At 46.4% G+C, this 21857-nt stretch overlaps 1 protein-coding gene across 1 annotated transcript in view; it reads right to left on the bottom strand.

Annotated features, from left to right (window-relative positions):
* The window catches only part of CAPZB (capping protein (actin filament) muscle Z-line, beta), a 201109-nt gene that overhangs the window by 594 nt on the left and 178658 nt on the right, over positions 1 to 21857 (bottom strand). The window contains exons 5-8 of the mRNA XM_006883585.1: positions 17322 to 17463; positions 16765 to 16881; positions 4292 to 4357; positions 3516 to 3592 (exon numbers count right to left, since the gene is read on the bottom strand). Of these exons, the coding sequence (XP_006883647.1) occupies positions 3516 to 3592; positions 4292 to 4357; positions 16765 to 16881; positions 17322 to 17463 (402 nt within the window). The remainder of the gene's footprint in view (positions 1 to 3515; positions 3593 to 4291; positions 4358 to 16764; positions 16882 to 17321; positions 17464 to 21857) is intronic.

The following is a 21857-nucleotide window of genomic DNA, read 5'->3' as shown; positions in this document are numbered from 1 at the left end:
TGGGTCATCAGGACCCCTCTATTTAGCTCCCATGCACCCCACCTCAGCCCAGCAGAGGCTCCCCCTCACCTGCAGGGGTGTTGCACCTGGCAAATATCTGAAACTGATCCCTGTGTGCACAGGAGCAGCAGGCCAGCAGGGCAATACGCCACAGCCAGGGGCTCAGGCTCCTGCTGTAAAGCCTCACCATGTTACCTTACCACATTGCCACACACTTTTAAATTGACAACTGTGCTTAAAAACACATTTGTCGTCATTTGTGGCAACGTGTTAACTAAGAAAACCCCTCAGCCTGAATTACTGACTACAGCTATTTGCATGCACCAACTCTGTTCACAAAGCTAAGAAAAACACCAACGTCTAGAATGATTTCACCACTTACAAAGTGCTTCAAAACTCTCGTAAGCATCCTGAAGAGTCTTCCTATTATTTCCAATTTAAAAATGAGGACATTTAGGCTCAGAAAACGAAGTATCTACTAAAAATATCTTAAATTACTCTGTCAAATTTACCAAATGTGCTGGCTAACAAAACATTCAACTTCTATAGCCTTACAACATTTTAAAGCATCTAGAAGACAGGATGACATGGAGCAGAATTGTTACAGACAGTTTACATGACAAAACTCAAATTTGAGATGCACCAAGAAAAACAGGAAGGATCAAAAAATAGCAGGCCCACAAATGAGCAGTAAAATAACAAATCCTACAAATTCTGACTACTGAATCTTACAAAAATCATGGCAACAGTTCTCTACCTAGTAAAAGGTTAACTTCTAAAGAACCAAAAAACCAACCAAACAACTTAAAAAAATCTGATGAGAAATGTTGGCATTTGGGGTTGGCAAATGGTGTTAGCCAGCTATTTCTGAGTATCTGGCATGTGGGCCTGCTGTGGCCCTAGCTCCAGGGTAGCCACAGACACGGCTGGGACCCCAACCCAACCAGCTCCCTGCTCCAAATCCCAGCTCCTCTCCCTGCAGAGCTCACCCTTGAGGCTTTGCTCAGGCCTGGGCTGTGCTCAGCCTCCCAGCCCAACAGGAGAACATTTCAACCAGAATCAGGTGAGATGGGATATTAGGCTCGAACAACTGAAACATAAAGAACTCTGGACTCATTTAGGCAAAGTCAGTGCAGGTGACCTCAACCTGCGTCTGGAGAAAGCACTTGACTTCCCCTAGGAAGAATGAAGATCTCCAAGGGGAAGAGTGTCCCACTGCAGAAGATGGTCTCTGGGCAGAAAACTTCAGCGGTGGCCTTGGGCCAGTCAAGGCTGGTTATCCAGGCGCAGGAAGAGGAGGAGACTCCACTGTCACAAAACAATTTAAAGGGAGCAAGGGATTTCTCAGTCCCACAACTGATCTGAAACCAACACAGACAAACTGGCTGCCTTGCTAAAACCCAGGACGAAGGGAGGAGCCACTCCACCTGGAGACAGCACAGCCGCTTACCCTGACACCCTCTGGAAATCCCATCGAGTCTCTTCCCGGTCAAGCCTTCAGGCCCAGAAGCGGGGTCTACGAGGTGACCCTAACCAGCTGGGTTTCTGAACATTTTGTTTTGTTTTGTTTCTTCCCTCCTGGGTATGATGTTTTCAAGCATCTCTATCTGCCACAGCTCCAGTCATGGTTGCTGGCCATTATCAACAAGATGACTTTTCAGCATCCACCCTGTGCTCCACCCTCAGGTTCACCAAGGGATCACCATCCCTTTTTAAGCCTGTAGCCCCAATCAATATCCCACTGAAGAGGGGTTATTTGCTTCTGAGGTGCTTGGTAAAAAGATGGGGCAGGAGCAGCTGCAGAGACTCCAGGTTCAGACTCCCTCCCTGAAGCACGTGGGTGGGGTGGGGGCTTCCAGACCCTTGCTCTGCTGGCCAATGGGATGAGCGCAGACAAGTGGCTTTTGCTGGAGGGGCAACGTCAACTCCTCTCCTGGCTTCTTCAGGAGCTGAGCAGAGAGCCCCCACAGCCACCCTTGGCCCACCCAGAGTGCAAAACACACACACACCACACACGTGACTTGTCTCCCTGTTACTTGGGCCCAGACTAGTTAATGTGGCTATTCCCCAGCCACAGGGGACCCGGGGTTAGTGCTATTTTAAGTGGCTGCAGCAACAGCCAGACCAGCAAGGGGCGCGTGAGTAGGTGAGTCCTGTTTAGTGGGGAGGGCGCTCACGCCTCTCAGGCAGTGTACCTGGATCGGCTTAATTGTCAGGCTGGATGTAGATCTGGCGCTGAGTCAGCACTTGAGAAAGCTCCCTCTGCAACTGCTTAAACTTTTGGTTGTCAGGGATAGCATCAATAGATCTACAGAGAGTGTTTGGAATAAGAGAAGCAAGGAGGAGAACCGAGGACACAGGATGGGACGACAGTGAGGAAGGGACAAAGGGGACACATAGGAGGCAGAAGAAAGAAGGGAAAGCTGTCAAAGACCCTGGCCACTTGGGCTGAAGGGGGACTTTGTGGCTGGAGAAGTCACTCTGGCTGGGTGGTCACTATAACTTCCAGGCCTTAGAAGTGCCACACACAAGCTCCTCTGCTTAACTCCCTGCTAGTGGGGGCTGTGTGGGGTGCACTGGTGGGAAAGCCACAGAGGCCTGATATTTGTGAGAATAGGGCGCAGACCAGACACAGGTGACATGGGAGGCCAAGGTCCTATGGCAGGAGAGGAATGTGGTCAAGGAGGATAAAGAACCAACGAGGGGCCAGACCAAGTTCCCCACAGGGGACAGGAAAATAAGGAGACCTTCTCTACTTTAAAACTAGAGTGGACAACTTAAATCCACATTTAGCAGCCATGCAGCTTCTTGCTTCCCTTTTAGGTCAGCTACAAGACTGGCCATCACACGACGGAAATCAAGGGCATCAACCCGTCAACAGTCCTGCCTCCTCGACTGCACGAGGGCCTGACCAAACTCAAGGCTCACCCCCAAATGGCCCACCTTCCTCTCTTCAGGCCCAGTCCACTGCAGACCTTGGGCCCGGAGAGCCCTACTCAATCTGCTCTCTGCCAATGCCACCAAACTGAGGGCATGAGATGGCCAGGAAGGGACAATTCAGGACCCCGGCTACAGTGAGCAGAGCCTTGGCAGGGGACATCAGAGGGGCTGGAGACCCCTGCGACAGTGCAGCAGGAGGACCAGCAGCCTGCGCTTCCTCCTATGGTTTAGGGGTCTGGTTTGGAGGTACCCTCGGGGCCAAGAGCCCGAGGGGCCAGGCAGGTCCTTCTGAGGGCACTGAGAAACTGAGGACCCAGGAAGAGGTGACTCCAGCTGCTTAGGGAAAAGAACTCCAGAAAGCACTAATGGGAGGGAAGGAGCAGTATCTATGGAGCTGGCCAGCTATGGCCTTTTATACTCAACCCTTCTCATCTGGACATCAGTTCTACGGGGTGGGAATGTCAGCGCTGTTTTCACAGGTGAGGAAGAGGAGGAGTAGATTCAGGGTTCAAATATGCATCTCTTTGAGCAGTAGATTCAGGGTTCTAAAGCTTATGTCTTTTTGCTTCATTTACCTTAGCCCATTGACGATATCCTTTGTTTTTCCGAAGTAGATCTCATTCAGCGTACTTCTGATTTTGTTTTCCATGTCCTGGGAGGAGAAGGCAGTCAGACACCCAGCAGCGACACCCTGGGGACGGCCAGCTCACTCTGCAGTCCCTGTTGTGGCCACCAGGGGGAGCTGTACGCCCATGCCAAAGCTGCGGCAGCAGCGCGCGCTCCAGGCTCACCAAAACCCACCTCTAATCTGAGCTCTGTGCTTTCAGGCTGGGAGGAAGTCAATACCAGGTACTGGCGGCCAACTATGACCATTCCTGTGAGTTCATCTAAACCACAACACCACTCCTCAACTTTCCCACCAATTTTGTGAACAATTCTGTGAAACCAGAGAGCACCTCCCTTCTTCCAAAACAACGTGGTGACAGGAAGGCTGAGGCAGCTGCAACTGAAGTTCCTCCAGAGCCCATGCCTGTTCCAGGGATCTGTTTCCTTTTAGAGCCTGAGTCTCTGTTCACACCCACAGACCGGGGAGACAGAACTCTGCACTTCCCAGAGCCAACAGCCAAGTGGAGCCTTGTGGGAGCATGTGTGGGGTTGAGTGGGGGTCTCTCTGGACAGTCATTAGAGGGTCAGGTAACAGGGGGCAGAGCAAAACGTGTGCAGTGTACTGGCGGCTACTATGGAGCGAGAGAGCAAAGCACCACACCAGTGAACAGGCGTCAGGGGCAAAATGGCACATGCTGTTGTGGTAACAGGAAAAAGCGGGATCAGAGCCCAGAAGGCCACTCACCTCTACCAGGCGCCCGATGTTGGCTATGTGTGGGGAGGAGTCACTCACAGTTTCATCTTTCTCCATCTGCAAACAACACAAACATGCCTCTTAGGGTGTACTGGAGCTCCCCAAGGAGCTGGAAGCTGTACCCCAGCATGGCCCTGCTGCCCCGCTGGAGGCTGTGTCCGACATGGCCCTGCTGCCCCGCTGGAGGCTGTGTCCGACATGGACCTGCTGGTTCCCCTGACACGGCCCTGCTGCCCCCCCTGGAGGCTGTGCCCCAGCACGGCCCTGCTGCTCCTCTGGAGGCTCTGGGGAGTCAGGTGCAGGTGTTACAGGGCCACTTTCCTAGCAGTGTGAAACGAAGCACAGACAGCTCAATCAGAAGACCAAAGGCCTGTGTTCAGAGATTTTTCGCTGCTGTCTTTGGTGAACAGCTTCTGCCAGGCCCCCACAGAGAGGGCAGAGTTGAGTACCCTTACTAGGATCAAGCAGAGATGATGTCTGTGGTTTGTCTTACTGTGTGTGCAGCCACAGGGAGCCTGTCCTGACTGGAGGCCTGACAACACAGGTGAAGTCTCCAATGTGCCAAGTCACCCCTACACCTTCACCACCTTGTTTGGGACTTGTGGACACTGTGTGTTAGCCTTCAGGTAAGGACGGACTACCCAGGTTGAGCGAGGATTTAAGAGGCCTGGAGAGGTGAAGTGATTTGCCCAAGATCACACAGGCAGTAAATGGCAGAACCTGGGTTAACCCTTTTCTTCCACTAGAGCTACAGCAGATTATTTCCACTCAGAAGTTTTGGGATTGATGGTGTCACTGGGGGAATGGGAGCAAGTGGATACTAAACTGTGATGTGGTGGGGTGGTTTTATTTTTGTTTTTAAAAGACTGCTGCACTTAAATTTTTCCATGGGGTGGGGTTTCTGAGGAGGCAAGGACCAGCAATGTGAGTTTCCAGTCTCTTCTTCCCGAGTCCAGGCAGAGTCTATTCTGGTTCAATAATCAAGACTGAGTATTAAACAGTGATGAGCAGAGAGAACTCAATGCTCTTGACATGACGCCTGGCTTGGGAATTCCGCATTTCTCCCCTGGAATTATAAATTCCTTAAGGACATGTTTATCTGCTATATATTCTTAGAGGCAGAGGTTAAGAGTATATATTATGCTCAATGTTACCAACCTGAAACTACAAACACCGAGCCACCACTATTACTACTAATGCGGACGCAGAAATATTAGGAAGAGAAGATCAGGAACACTGGAGTTCAAAATGCATACAAACTAGCAAAATAAAAGAACCCCAAAACCCCAAAGACAAGGGGGGAGGGGAATGTTTTTCAAAGCAAAGACAGGTGTACAAATCTCAGTTTGTGTCCCAGTTCTCATATTCTCAGGGTACATTATAAGTAGTGGAATAGCTGGGTCATATGGAATTTCTATGTTCAGCTTTTTTGAGGAAGCACCAAACTGCCTTCCAGAATGGTTGCACCATTTTACAATCCCACCAACAATCTGTAAGAGTTCCTTTCTTGCTACATCCTCTCCAACATCTATTACTTGCTGCCCAGTTAAACTTTACCACTGTTACTGGAGTGAGATGGGTTTATAGCAGCCATTATTCACCATCCCAAATGTCCAACCACAAATGAATGGATTGAGAAATTATGGTACATTCACACAATGGAATACTATGCAGCACGCAGGAGTAATAACTTTGTAAATTATTATCTAACGTGGGAGGGACTGGAAAGCATTATGTTGAGTGAACTCAGTCCCACAAGGATAAATATTTGTATAAAACCTTAATTGTAGAATGAATATAAGGATCTAAGAGGGCGGGAAAGGCTGGAAGTAGAGGGATGTGCACGGGGTGGGGGAATTAATCATTGGGTTGTACAATTTGATGGACGGGGGTGAGGGAAATGAAAAAAAAAAAAAAATCTGAAAGAATTTGTTCCCATTTGTATTCGAGTTTTGTAAATAAACTAGTAGAAAAAACCCCCAATGTATATGAACTTTGTAAGCAAACCAGTATAAAATAAAAAAAAAAAACCTATTAAAAAACAACAAGAAAAAAAGGCAAGGACAGGGCCGACAACGGGGAGAACCACGTGTGGATGGCTCGTGCTGTTTCTCGCTATTGTTACTGTCTTTTCTATCTTGGAGAAGTTTCTAGAACGGGACAGCAGAACAGACCCAGTTACGAAGGAGTGGAAGCCAAAAATGGGCAGAGAGAGATGAAGCCACTTTAAATGGCTGAGCTCCTGGGTTGGACAGAACCACAGCACACCCAGAAGGGCTCAGCACACAGGACGAAGATCAGTCTGGCCCTATGTGCTTAGTGTGACACTGATGTAGACAACAATACCTGCCGGGAAGGTCAGAAATCACCTGCTGGCATATTTTATGATCAAGCCCTCCAGGAGCCCAATGGGCTCACTGTGAACAAGTTCTGCCCCTGGAGCTCGAACCTCCCACTTTGATGAGGTGCTGTGCTAGAAGAACAGAGAACTACTTGGATATGATAATATTCTTCTGCAGGATCCTTTCCTCCTGTAGCCTTGCCAGGATACGAGGTTAAATAATGGACAACTCAGACTGATCCTCCGCCAACAGTCTTGGTGCCAACCTTCTGGGGTGACCACCTCTACACATCCTGCAGGGTTCTCTCCCTGGTCTTAGCCAACTTGGCTGCTGAGGTCTTAAAGAAAGTCACGGCTGAGGGTTTATGACCATCATCTTGATAGCACCAGGGGCCAAAAGCATAGGTTAGTGACCAGTACAATAGCTCTCAAAACTCACTGCTGTGGAGTCGGATCTGACAAATGGCTGACCCTCCAGTGGGTTTTCAAGAGGCTGTAAATCACAGAGGAGGAGACAGCCCCTATTTCTTCCCTGGAGGGGCTGGTATCTGAATCACTGGAGTGGCGCCACCTGTGGTTTAGCAGCATGACTCCCTATCAACTGCACCACCAGAGTCCAACGGGAGCTCTCCCCTAAGGAGTGCTTGCCTGAGAACTCTCTGATACAGCCCAAGAAGCCGAAGCCTAAAGGTATCAAACAGTCGTCCCAGATCACCCAGCCCTGGCTGATTCTAATGCCTCTGCTCTTCCTACTGCAACACACTGAATAAACTTACGGGGCAAAAGTAAACTAGATATCCGGGCTCAACTGTTAGTCGTTCTTAGTACAAAATGAGAATACTGGACTTGCAAACAGGTGCTGTGAAAGACACTTGTGGTTTTGAGAAGATTTCTAGCTTGATAAGGTTGTGATGTGGTTGCTATGACAGCTTTAAAGTCAGTCCTTGGGCACAGATGGAACTGTGACTAGCGCCCCACCAGGCAGGCACCTTACTCATGCCCTTGCCAGATGAAGAAAAGCTACAGTACAAAACCTTGTAGAAAACCTTGAGTACTAGCTTCTGCTCCCTCCCCGCTGGCCCTGCCACATCTGCAGAGTTAAGCTCAGTGCAGAGCACTGGGTGTTAAAGAATCATGGAAAAGCTTCAGCGAACCTGCATTAACCCCAAGAAATGTGACAGAACTTGAGATACTAAGGACCGAGGAGTGGAGCCCTGGGAGATGCTGGCTGACTCTGAAGGCCTGTCAGCCAGGGGACATAGTATGTCATTACAGAGAGAGCATGAAACAGCTCAGGGCACCCATCATGGGATTCCTGACTTGGGCTCAGTATGTGCTAACAAAAAGAGCCGTAAAAGGCATCTGTTCATAAAGCAGTGAGATCCAGATCACTGGAGAGTTCTAGAAGAAGTAGAGTGGCCATGTGTCATCCAAAAATGTGTCTGGATTAGAGGGACAGTTTTGAGTTGATGCCCTCACAAGGCCCTGCAAGAGTAAAGCTCCACAGAGGAAAGAGGCCGGATCACACGGAACAGAGGGGAGAAATGCTGGAATGACCAGCCTTCTCTGTCTCCACAGTCCTGGGTCCTGAACTTTTTCAGGCACTCTTTGGTGAGCTCTGCCATGGAGACAACAAGAAAGGTGAATAAGCCTGGGGAGTGTTAAACCTCAGATTCCAAGGGGGTGGTTCACCACAAAAGCGTAGTGAGTGTGCCATGACCTTGAAATGATGGCTACTTCCCATCATTTCAGCACTAATAAATACTCCACCCTAGGCGGAACTGCAGGGTTTGCTGGAACATCCTCTTCCCTTATGAAAACTCTGTTGCCAAGACAACTGGTGTGTGTATAAGATGAACAAGAGTTGGGGCACAGACTCAGGAAGAAGGAGCGGGCCTCATCCACCCAGCCCCAGACTGTGTGTTCTCTCACCACATGGAAATGGTCACTGTGCCCAGACTGAGGGTTGCTCAAAGAGCTGCTTGCAGAGCCTGTGGGTCAGATCCACATGAATTATGTCCTTCCAGTAGGTAATGGTCCTCTCCTTCCCCAGTTCCAAACAGAGGGCAAATTTCTAGCAACCCAGAGAAGAGGACTCGCCGCTTCACTGGTGGCACTCTTTTAAAGGAGGACCCTGGGCCCAAAGTGAGGCCAGGACTGCCAGCGAAGACCCCTGGACCAATTCAGCTTCCTGATTATCATCTTTGTGCTTGAGAATCAAGAGCCAGACATGAAGGCTGAAACCACTGGATGACTGAAAGTAGTCTGGGGGTGATGGAGGGAGAACAAGGCAGCAGAGGCTCTTCTATTGTCCAAAAATACATGCAGTCCCCTCATCTGCAGAACTGACTACCTAGGAGAAGACAGGGAACTTGAATCCCCACAGGAGGTCTGAGAGGTGGCAGAGGAAGGAAGAAAGGGGGCAGGGAGAGCTCCTGGGCACAGATATGTTTCCACAGCCTCTCTGCCTACAACCCCTGCTGACTTCCCCTCCACACCTGGTCGGGGTCAGATCACTGGCAGTGCTGACCAGCCAAAAATATAGAGCTATTTTTGCAATGCATATATTATTACATCCTTATAAAAGTGGCTGCCAGAAGGAAAACATTTTTTATGTGCTGTGGCCACACAGATGTTCCACAGGGTGATTCCAATGAAGACAAGTCAGGGCCCGGCCAGCTACCCCCAACAAACACCCTGGGGCATCTTGCCTGCCTCCTTGACCATGTGATGATGATCACTCAGGCAAGTGCTGAGAAATCAGCAAGCCATTTTCTGCAGAAAGGTGTGCCCTATCTTCCTGCTGCTATGTGGCACCTTCTGGGGAGCAAAGAAGGGAAGGACCCCCGGGAGAAGCCAGTCTCGACTCTGCAGTTCTGTGGCACTTCCAGCTCAGGGCTCACAGCCCCTGCTCAGAAGCCAGAGAGGTAAAGCCCTTGGCTTGGGTAGGCCTTAAGATCCTTCCGTTTGCCTCACATTAAATGAACTAACACATGTGAAATATTCAAACTGTGCCCAGCAGAATGCCAGCCCTTACTCATCATCAGGGCTCTCAGGGAAGCTGGATCTCAAGTGGGCAGTGGTGTCCTGGGTGCAGCGAGGACCCTCTCTGCAGGCCAGCAAGCCCTAAGACTGCAATCAGAAAGCCTCTGAGGAGGCCATATCTTTGAACATCTTAATGAAACTTAAAATTACATATATTTTGGACGATGGAAAAGTCTCAGTTTGCAAGATAGGTGGTACTGGCAGTAAGAGATGCTATTTAAAAGAAGAAAAAAAAAAAGTAAAAGACCAGTTGTCTTTAATAAACTTTTAAAACAGGCATGATTAACTACTTCGCAGTGAAAGCACTGAGTTTCAGAGAGGTGAGTGAAGTGGTTTGTTTGGGCCACACAGCTGGCAACTGACTAGGCTTGGATTTGGACTCAGGTCTAGATGATTCTGAAATCAATTTTAATTTCTGAGAACTCTCTTTGTGTTGTGCTCTTTACCAGAAAAATGGAGGCAGAAATGAGCGCTTGGGAACTCTGCGCAGAGTATGTGACTAGTGTAGCCCCTGCTCCAAGGAGCTGGGCCCCCCTTCTCCTGCCCGGCTGTCCTCCACAGGGGGTTGGGGCTGGGTAGAGGGAGGCTGTCTCACACAAGCCTGGAGCTTTCCTTCTCCATCTCCACTCCTAAACCCAGGTTACCTCACAGCTACCACTGCTCATCAAGGCACAACACACTCCTTCAAACACTCCAAGTTTGGCCCAGCCCATCCTTTGTCACCCCACCTCTAGAACAAAAGGCTGAGCTTCTTCCCATGTATCTAAAATACCCTGCCTTGGAGAGCACAAACCCAAGAGGGCCTTACTGTGACGGCCACGGGTGAGGGCCTCCGTGGTGGTTTCCTGCCTGAAGATCCACCACGGGTGGCTGACTATTGCTGAGTGGGGAAGAGCTCAGCTTGCAAATGACCAGCCTAATCTTCCTGCTCGACAAAACATTCCACCTTCGTTTCTAAATATTTAGAATATGGGGGTGGGGGAGAATCAAATGAACATCTGCAGGGCCTGTCCCCAGACTGGAAACCTTGGATCTTTTTCCAGAGATTTACAGCCTTGCCTCTTTCCCATGTCTCCAGCTGTAGCATAAGTGACCTCAAAAAACAACTTCCTTTTCAACATGTTGGTACTGAGTTTGCAACTCTCCTGCCTACTCACTCTACAGCTTCCCCACTGAGGCGGAAGTGGCAGCCTGTCCAAGGGCACCTTCAGCCCTCCTCTGGGAGCTCCGTTCATCTAGTCTGGGCAGAAAGCTGGGATTCGCCTACAACCACCTTCCACAAAGACTGCTGGTGGCTCAACCTCCCGCAGAAAGCCCCTCTACTACAGGGACCTGCCCAAACATTGTTATCTATTCAGCTTTGCTTCCCAGCGAACACCGTAAGGGACATCTGGGGGTGGACCAAAAGGTCCAAGTTAAGGGAGGTAGGATGAGAGTGACAAGAAAGCAAATTCAGACATGCACTTAGCCTGGGCTTGCTGTGATGTCTCCACCCTGATGTGTCATGACAAACTAGGAAATAAAGCTCAAGCAATAATTCCTAACTGTTAAAATTACCAATGGTTTTGAGGGTTATATTTGTAGAGAAGATCAAGAGAGCAGCTCTCCATCTTACTTGCATTTCTTTAAAGTCTCTAATATGACAAAAGAGGGGATTTGGCATAAAGTCTCCAAAACAACTCACAAGCCAGAACCCTCAAGGGAAGGCACCCCTGGGAGAACTGCTAGCAAGCATAGGCTATTTCACGATCCTCAAGATGGCCTGGGGATAAGGAAGCTAAGCGGGCTCCCAGAGGCCATGCTCCTGCAGAGAAGGGCTGTGCACTTTGCCTGCTGCTCATCTCTGGCTTCAGGGGGCAGTAGTAAGTCAGTCAAAGGCCATCCAGCCTCCTGTGCTGGATGTGAAGCTGGGAGGCATGCAGCCAACTCGGCTTTGTTGAGAACATGTCTGGATGCTGGTGGGGATGTGTGCAGAGCACCTGCTGGCAATGTGGGCCTGGTGAAATGGTCCACCCTGGTGCTCAGACTCATTAGAATGGACTCATAGCTGATCCCCCAGCAGGTTCTCAGAAGCTGTCAATTGCACAGGAAGAGACTGTTCACCTCTCCTCCTTGGAGCTGTTGATGGATTTGAATCACCGAGAGGTGCTACCTTTGCGTTAGCAGTGCAACTGCCTACAGACACCACCACCAGAGCTCCCTTCTCCTTGAAACACAAGGAAAGAACGGGTGTGCTCAAGAGGGTGTGCAAGAAACATACATACACATGGATGGGGGGAGGGAGAGAGGGAGAGAGAGAGAGAAGGCCTCACTTCTAGAGAGAAAAGCCACATTTAACCTCTGGGTTACTGCAATACTACTTAAAGGAAAAATTCAAGTAAGGAATATTCTTGTCAGATGCCTTTTTCCTCAGCTCCCACACGTGGCTTGGCCATAATCAAGCTACACAACGAGGCCTCCTTATTGCTCCATCCTGCTTTGCTCTCTTTATTGTTTTGGCCTTTGTTATTTACTGCTTCTGTAGGACATTAACTTCTTCCAGTCTTACTTGCCATAGACCTCTTGCCTCTGTTCCCCAGTGATGCCAGGGGTACTGCCTCTCCTCTGGACACACTAATAACCAACTTGGCCTTCACACCAGGAGGAAAAGTCTCTGGACATGACAACACATCTCAAGTCCCAAAGAACAGAGTCCTGTCTACACAGAGCTGACTGTTCAGTGCACTGCCACTCACTTATTTGGTATCTATGAATGTGAGGTACAAGGGACAGATATTAAGATCAAGAAGGTGTGGTATGGTAGGAATAAGTACATTTTTAATGACAAACCTCGCTTCAAATCCTAGCTTTGCCTCTTACTAGTTTAAATGATCATGGGCAAATGACTTAACAGCCTGAACCTCAGTTTCATTACCTGTTAAATGGAAATCCTAACTCTATTCTGTTTACAGTCTAGCTGAAAAAGACAGCCTACATACTCTATCACTGATTTGCTTAACTTTCTTGGAACCTTTTTGTCTTCCATCCACGGTGACCACAACCTTTTTCCAATAGTCATCTGGGACATAAAGCTCAACCCTGCAACCCTCATTTCCCCTTTGCTCAGAAGCTTAAATGGGTCCACCTCACTGCTTCCCTCTCCTCTCCTTTTACAGTTACTTATTCTGGAAACCAGCCCCAGTTTTAATGTCTCTCAGATGAATTACGGATCAGTCGTTAGAATGATGACAAGAGCATGAATTTCCTCATTAAAGTCCCAAGAGCAAAAGGCAATGCAAACAAGGCAAGCAGTCCTGGCCAAGGTGTGTTGAGGACAGCCACTCATCAGGCCTGCGTTTGGCTTGGCAGGAGGCTCTGCTCCCAGTGAGCCGGAACCAGACCCTGGTCTTGGGCTGACAGCTCTGATTTAAGCTACTAGGAAGGCCAACGAGTCAATATTTGCCCAGGTCACTGTAAAACGGGAAGAATTATAAACAGCTCAGAGCGGTAAGTGATGCAGGAAGCAGTTTCCGGAGACGGATTTAGCATTTTCCAGCGATTCCCCGGATGGCACTGCCTGGAGGAGGGAGGCTGGAACTAGCTGCTTTGGGGTGCAGCAGCCCTCCTCACTGCACAGTTCCTGGAGGACAAGAGCCATTTCCAGGCAGAAGTTCACGGGGTACCAGCACTTGCTCTGGGATGGCACAGGGCCCACCTTGTTCAGAGGCAATCCCTTCAGGCCCTGCTGTCAAAGCAGAGCCAGGAAGGGCTTTACCTAAACAGTCCAAGGCTCCAATCTGCACTCAGGCATGTGGGCCAATGCCTGCTTCCTCACACAACTATTTTTTAAATGCATGGAGACCCAAAGCCCAAACGATCCAAGCCCACTGATACCTGATGGATTCTGACAGCAACTCACAGCATTGATGCATTTCAATCACCAACCTTTCCGTTAGGCGCTAACCACTGCACCGTCATGGTTCCTTCTGATTAGTTGTCATTGTTTTTAGGTGCTGTCAAGTTGAGTACGACTCACAGCAACCCTATGAACAACAGATCTGAACCGTGTCCTGTGCCATCCTCCTCATCTGATACACCTGAGACCATTGCTGCAGTCACTGTGTCAATCCATCTCATTTCACAAGAATTGTGATTAACAGAATACAAATTCACTTGTATTCTAAATTTACCTTCAGGCTGTAAATTGTTAACAGAAGGTGACAGTCCATGTTTCTCCCTTATAACTGCTGGTGGATTTGAACTGACAGAGACACGTGGCCTTTTGCCTAGCATCAAATCACTTACAAACTACACAACCAGAGCTCCTTATTAAAAATGACAAGGTAGCAAAGAAAATATTTTTAAGTTCTTTCTCTGCCAATACCATTTTTTCTGAGGGCAAAACGCTGTCTAACAGTGACCTCTAATAGTGCAAAGCTCAAGGCTCAAGGCCTCCCCTTGGGATGAGGTGTCAAGGTGTTAAACATGGAATTGTGCAATCAAGACAAGCCTATCAGTAAAGACAATGCCTTGCAGACCAAGCTCCAGCCACCTTAACAGCCTATATATAAGTAGGACATCTTGAAGATGGTTGCTAATGACACCTAAGAAAAAAGATGGGTGAGAAAAAGCTATTCAACAGCTTCTCAGATTTTACTGTAAGTACAAAATACCTGGGGCCATCTTGCAAAGCACTGTGGTCCATAGTCATATTATACTACTGATATGCAGGTGGTCAACTGCATATAAATCAAAAGGCATTAACTTTAGAATGGGAAGGTCTTATAAGGATGGTGGATTTACAGCTCCCTAAACAAGCTCAGGGAATCTTGTCATGTGGGTTGAGTTGTGCTGCTAACCCAAAGGTCAGCAGTTTGAATGCTCCAGTCATCCTTCAGGAGAAAAATGGGCAGACCGCTTCTGTAAAAATGTATAACCTCAAAAAAAAAATAATAAATGTATAACCTCAAAAATACTACTGGGAAGACCTGTTGTGTCCTGGAAATTGCTATGCTGTGGAATCGATTCACTGGCAGGGAGTCTAGTTGGTTTTAAACACACTCACTCAAAGAAACATGATCAACAGACTGATGTCTCCCTCTAAGGAAATCTCTGATGATCACACTGAAAGTCTCTGAACTTGGCCTTGTTCTAGCATCAAGTTACAAGAGCTTTTTTAAAAATGACAAGAATTGTCTTGGGAAATGTGCAAAAAAACCCCACAAAAACCCAAAGCCAGATAGAGAAGTTAAGATTAGAACCAAGATTCACATAACTATCAGAGACTGAAATAAAAATAAGCAAAATATAAGGAAGATAACTCTTAAATCTCATATTTGAATTAAGGCAAAGAAAAAACTGTACAAGGATGAGAACAGGAAATTCCTGGCCTCTGAGGGGTCAGGAGGTTAGACAGATGCTTAAAGTAAATACTTCCTCTTCTACGACTCCTTTCAGTTCTTCTTCTGGCCTCATCTCTCTTTTCTGTGGACCCTGACTACTGTCCCTCAGCATCTGAGTCTATTACCAATCATTTAGGCTGTCTTTTGGGTTAACTGTTGCTCCTGATTTATATCAAAGAAATGGCCCTTTAGCAGACTGTGCACAAACTCACAAGAAGGCCAGCCAATGCAATCCCACATTCTGGTGCTAGCTCACATTCTGGTGCACAGTTCCTTCTTGAACATTCAGAAATGGGCTGCCTTCTAAAGTGTCAAATAAGGCTAGTAGCTGCAGAAGGAACCCATGAGGTTGGGAGGCTAATTAGGTGACCTCTGAACTCTTCTAATTTAAGATCTTGTGATTCTGACAAGTCTGGCTGAATTTTGGCTGAGTTTGGACGGCTCTGGCCAAAGGTAGTAACTTGCTCTTGATGATATTTGTTCTCTGAATTTTGCAAAGTGGTTTGCTTGCACCTATACTGGCAAGGTCTCGTGATGGTTACTCAGTTCCATCCTGAGCGCCACTGCTGTGTGGATAGGATGGAGCTGAGCAGAGAGCAAGCTGTTTACAAGGGCTCGCTAGTTATCAGATCTGCTGGTGGTAGGAAGGTTAGATAGATGCTTAGACACTTCCTCTTCTATGGGTCCCATATTCTATTAGTTCTTCTTTCAGTTTCTTCTCTCATTTTCTGGGTAGCCAGTTATGGTCTCTCAGTAGCTATGGCTTATTGTCAACCAACTAGGCCAACCTTCTGGGCCTGCTATTGTGCCTTCTATCAACCTACACCCACTGAAAGATCTATCTACCAGTTCTCTTTGCAGAGAGTGCCTTTCAACTGACTTCCAATGCCTAGTCTTCCACCAACCATTCAGGGTGAGGTCCAACAAATTACACACTATGGGTAACGCCAGCACTCCACACTAAATAGCAGCCAGGTTTTCTTCAAGGAAATCAGTATCTCTTTCCCGTTTTCCTACAGAACTGCCAGAATTTCCTCTATTTTCTAAGAAGATATTGGTCGGAGACTGTCAGGAGCCACTGTGTAGAAAGAGCTAGAAATAACATAAAATCATTAGGTTCCTGAAGTTAGGTATGCTGAAGCCTGAACGTCTCATTTCCATTTTTGCTTACGTCAGACCTGTATTTCTGTCTCTTGCCACCATGAGTCCGAATCTTAGGTAGAATTGAAAAATTATTTATGCTGATGTGTTGGCAGCAGCATCGCTAAGTGAACACCACCAAATCCAAACCCAAGCCCACTGCCATCAAGCATATTCCAACTCAGTGACCCTCGATTGGATTTCCAAGGCCACAGATCTCTATGGGAGGAAGCGACCCCCTTTGCTCCCACAGAGCAGATGGTGGATTCAAACGACCAACCTTTCAGCTTAAAGTCCAATATATTACATACTATGTGTTACACCAACCCTTCATGCCAAAGACTGGAGCATGTTTTCATGTACAGAAGCTAACTCAAAGCAAAGTCTCTCACATCTGAATCTCAAGGACCAAGTACGCTTGTGGGGAGGCAACACGAGGTACAGAGGCTATTCCAGAACCTGTCTGTGGGGGCAAATGCTCACTCATCTGTCCAAAAGACTAGCCCTGAGGCTTGCATCGGAGGGTGTTAGCAACTGGTCATGACGAGAAACTCTACCTGTCTGGTAAGGCTGCCGCCGAGGTTCATGGTGCCAGAGCCAGATTTGTTGGTTTGTAGCCACAGCATCACTGTGGAGGTTAATTTGTAATGGGCGGTACGTCCACTGGATTTCTCCTGGGAGACACAAGACAGAGATCAGACAGACCAACAAAAACTGTAACAAAACCCCACAACAAAAACAACAAAACCCTTGTTCACAACTCCCAAGATTCAAGGAGAGCCTGGTGGGACCTGTTGAAAGGTCCCTCTAACACATCCCTTCCTAATTCACAGCACAACTGGGCCTTTGTTCTAAAATCCCACCTGGCTTTTAAAGGAAAAGAGTCCAAAATCGTGTTTGCCCAGTCCTTTCAGGATCTTTACCATCATCACTGACTGCTGCAGTGATGACTTATCTTTATTCAAATTATTTCAGGGTGATTTGACAAATCAGCAGGGATTTAAATATCACAGTTTACTCCCCTAAAAGTGGCACCTGACAGAAAACAGGCTTGCACGGTTCAATGTGGCATCTGTGCTATAAGGCCTTGAGCATCCAGCTGCTCGGGTGATACCTGTACTTCCACCACGTGGATGGAATCCCAGCAGCCTTTGATCTTCTTTGATCCATCCCCAGCCTTCTTTATGAGGATCACTCCAGCAAAGCCATGATCCAGATCCCAGAGGTAGACAGATGAGACGCCGCCTTCAAAATACCTGCAGGAAATAAGCCATGATGTTAAGTCTTTCAAATTAGAGATCAGTCAATCCAGGTCCCATGGGTTGTGATGTAGCAAAGATTAGCCTAATGTTTACCCAAGAGGAAGAACTTAAGACAATGGTCTGCAATAGATCAGCAATGGCCCCGGGCTGATCCTTGGATGTGTTCTGAACTCCTCTGGTGTTGGAGTGAGGGTAGGAAAGAGGGTACATCATGGTTTGGTGTTGGGGGTAAATAAAACAGAACACAAGCTTAGGAATTCTAAGGATGAATCTGAACTGAGCTCTGTCATACCAGTTTTGCAACCTCTGACAAGATTGCTAAATTTCTCTGGGATTCGGAGTCCTTATAGATCAAGATCCAACAATGTTTCACACATAGGAGCCCCCACCCCCACAAAAAGAGAGAGAGAGAAGGTAGCTATTATCATTGATACAGTCATTAATTACTATTTGATAGTTTTATCTTTCCAGACAGTTATTTTCGTACCATTGAGTCAGAAATGATTAATTGCTGACTTTCCAGGGGGATTTCAGAGCTGTAAATTGACAAGGAAGTGACTGCTATCTTTCTTCCAAGGTGGCTAATGGACTCTACCGGCTTGCATCTCCTTCCCACTAGGCCAGCAGAGTGGTAATACAAGGAAAACAGAGAGGAAAAACAAACTGGCAAACTCCCCCGAGTCACAGGCCCCTCTAGAGCCCAGGCACACCAGGGTCCTGTCCATCACTCGTTCAGAGCAGTTTGCTGCATGACTCTTACTAGTAGTAACTGTGGAATGGCATTTCTTTTCATGTTTGCATTAATATGGGAACATTTCCTAGGTGAGATTAGATGAAAGAGAGAAAGAAAGGAAATCAGGTAGGATTTAAAACAGAAAAGATTGAAGTCAATTTCTCTGACTGATTGAGGTCACTCTACATAGAGACTGAAGGAGCTCAGAACTCGACGATAGATGATTGGCTGATACAGACATATGACAATCCTTCAAATTCTGCTGATAACCAACCAAAACCCTGGGAAATCTTGTTACCTTTTAAAGAAAGGGTATATATGTTGTTAGGTGCAGTTTAACTACAACTCAGTCAACAACTCTGAACCAGTCAAAACCCTGCCTCCTCCTGCACCTTCCTCACAAACTCCATCAAGGTGGAGCCCACTGGTACATTGTCTTAATCCATCTTGTTGGGAATCTTTCTCTCTGGCACTTTACCTTTCCCAGCATGATGCCTTCTCTTTTCTCGATCTAGTCCAGTGCTGCTTATTGGTCCTGTGGTGAGGGTTTTTATTTATTTATTTATTTATTTTATGTTGAGTTGTAATCCATTTTGAAAGCTGCAGTCTTTGACCTTCTAAAGAAGTCCTTCAAGCCCTCTTCACTTTCTGCAAGTAAGATTTGTCATCTGTATAATGCAGGTTCTTAGGTCTTTCTTCAATCCTGATGCCACACTCTGTGATATGGTCCAGCTTCTAGAATGATCTGCCCAATATACAGATTGAAGACTGTTGTCATTAGGTGCTGCTGAGCACAAGTCATGGTAACCCTATGCACAACAGATATGAACTCTGTCCTGGTCTGTCCCATCGGCATAATTTGACATACTTGAGCCCACCAGTGCAGTCACAGCATCGATCCATTTGACTGAGGGTTTTCCTCTCTTTTGCTGACCCTTTCCAAGAGTGACGTCCCTTTTCAAAATAGCCTCTGCTAGCAACATGTATAAAGAATGAGAAACTTTGCCATGTTTGCCTCAAAGGAGCCATCAGGCTACACTTTCTCCAAGACATAGTCGTTTGTTCTTTTGGCAGCCCACGGGATAGTCAATTTTTTTCAACATCACAACTCAGAGGCATCAATTCTTCCTCTGTCATCCTTATTTACTGTCCAGCTCTCAGATGCATAGCAAGTGACTGAAAAGACCATAACTCGAATCTGGCATACTTTAGTCTTCAAACTGCTAACACTGATGCTCAGTAATCTGGAGAAGTCCCTGACGCGTGTACCAAGAGTGCTGGTTGTAACATTATGCAACATCATGTTCATTATAACATAATGGTAGATGGAGAAAAGATTGAAATTGTCACTGATTTCACCTTATTTATATCCACAATCAACATCCGCAGTCAAAAGACTGAATTGGTATGGAGAAAGGATACAACTTTGACGCACACGTTCCCTGATTTTAAACAATTTCCTTGTTCTGTTCATACAACAATTAGGTGTTCTGGGATCCCCATTCTTGTCAATGATAGCCATAATTTGTTATGGTCCACATAGCCAAATGCCTAAGTATAACTAATAAGACACAAGTATATATATTTCTGGTATTCTCTGCTTTCAGTCAAGATCTACCTGACATTAGCCATGATATCTTTTATGCTATGGCTTCTTTTGGATCCAGTTTGAGCATCTGGTGGTTCCCTGTCAATGTACTGTTGTGTTTTTTTTTTTTTAATATTTTAATGAAAGTTTACAAAAGTGTTGGATTTTCATTCATTCATTGTTGCATACTTTCCTCCCTCCAGTTCATTTTCTTCTAAAAAAGATATTAATTCACTGTTGCACAATTTCTTCCCTCAGTCCTCTCTGCAATGCACCTCTTATTCTGGACCGTTTTCCTACATACAATGCCTAGTCAAACATTCCTTTTAAACAGTTCTCTCCCTCATCTGTTCCAATACAGTGTTCACTGTCTATCCACTCTTTTCCTAGTCTTCTCCCAACCCCTCATGCCAGTCCTCCTTCATAACAGTGGTGCTATAAAGTATTTGTCCTTTTGAGACTGAGACATTTCACTTAGCACAATGTCCTCCAGGGTCACTCGTGTTGGGTAAAGTTTTATGAGTACATTATTTTTCAGTGTGGTATAGTATTTGATTGTGTGAATATACCATAGTTTTTCTAACCATTTATTTGTTGATGGACAGTTGAGTTGCTTCCATCTATATGCTATTGTGAACAACACAGCAATAAACATGGGTGTGCACACATCTATTTGGATGGTGGTTCTGATTTTTTTAGGGTCTATTTCCAGCAGTGCAACTGCTGGGTCAAATGGTATTTCTTTATTTTTTCCAAATGGTATTTCTATTTCCAAATGAGAAAGCACCAAATCACCTTTCATAGTGGTTGAACCATTTTACACTCCCACCAGCAGTGAATAAGGGTTCCAATCTCTCCACTACTTTGCCAGCATTTGTTGTTTGGTGCTCTGCTGAACTTTGCTTTTGTTACTTGGGTGAGACCATATCACATAGTTGTTTTTATTTGCATCTCTCTGCTACCTAGGGATTTTGAACATTTCTTCATGTGTTTGCTTGCCATCTGGATGTCTTCATTGGTGAAGTGTCTATTCACATCCTGTGCCCATTTTGTGATTGGATTTTCTAATCTTTCTCTTTTTGAGGTGCCAATGTACGTTTAAACTGTCATTTTAAAATAATCTTCAGCAAGATTTTACTTGCACGTGACAGCAAAGATATTGTTTGATCACTTGGTCTGTTGGATCACCTTTTTTGGGAATGGAAACAAGTATGGAACTCTTCCAGTCAGTTGATCTGGTAGCTGTCTTTCAAATTTTGTAGCACGGGCTGGTCTGCAGGTCTAGGGATGTATCTATTTGCTGAAAAAGGTCAACTGGTATTCCAGCAGTGGGGTTGGTTGTTTCTTTTTTAAATGTTGAGATTTTTAATGGAAGTTTAGAGAGAACTTGGATTTCTATTCATTTATTGTTGTATGTTTTCCTCCCTACCCCTACCCCAGTTCCCTTTTCTCGTAGAAAAAAAATTCTTTCATTGTTACAATTCCTCTCCTTGCCTCCCAGTCGATGTTGCTATGCAGCTCTTATTCTGGACTGTTGTCATGCAAATACCACCTAATCATATATTCCTTTTAAACAGTTCTTTCCCTCATCTGTTTCAATGCAGTGCACATTATTTATCTTCTTGTTTCTTAGTTTCTCTCCAAACCCTATCTCAGTCCTGTTTTCTAACAGTGGAGTATTTGTCGTTTTGTGACTGAGATATTTCACTCAGCATAACATCCTTCAGGGTCACCTATTTTGGATAATATTTTATGAGTTTCTTGGTTTTTTTTTCAGTGCTGCATAGTATTTCATTGTGTGAATACACCAGAGCTTCTCTATCCATTTGTTTGGTTTTTTTTTTTTAAACTTTATTTTTTGTGTGTGTGTGTGTGTGCATGTACTGTCAAATCAGATCTGACTGGTACAGGAGGAAACTGTCCCTCCTTCTCCCGCAGAGCATCTGGTGGATTCAAACCGTTTACTTTGGGATTGTAGTACAGCTTCTTGCCACTAGGCCACCAGAGCTCCCCTTCCATTCGTTTTTTGATGGGCACTTTGGTTGTTTCCATTTCTTTGCTATTGTG

The sequence above is a fragment of the Elephantulus edwardii genome, unplaced genomic scaffold (assembly GCF_000299155.1).
Source record: "Elephantulus edwardii isolate Elephantulus edwardi_28Jun2011 unplaced genomic scaffold, EleEdw1.0 scaffold00028, whole genome shotgun sequence".
NCBI lineage: Eukaryota > Metazoa > Chordata > Mammalia > Macroscelidea > Macroscelididae > Elephantulus > Elephantulus edwardii.
Note: the sequence above shows the minus strand (reverse complement) of the source record. Positions and strands in the feature narration are given on the sequence as shown.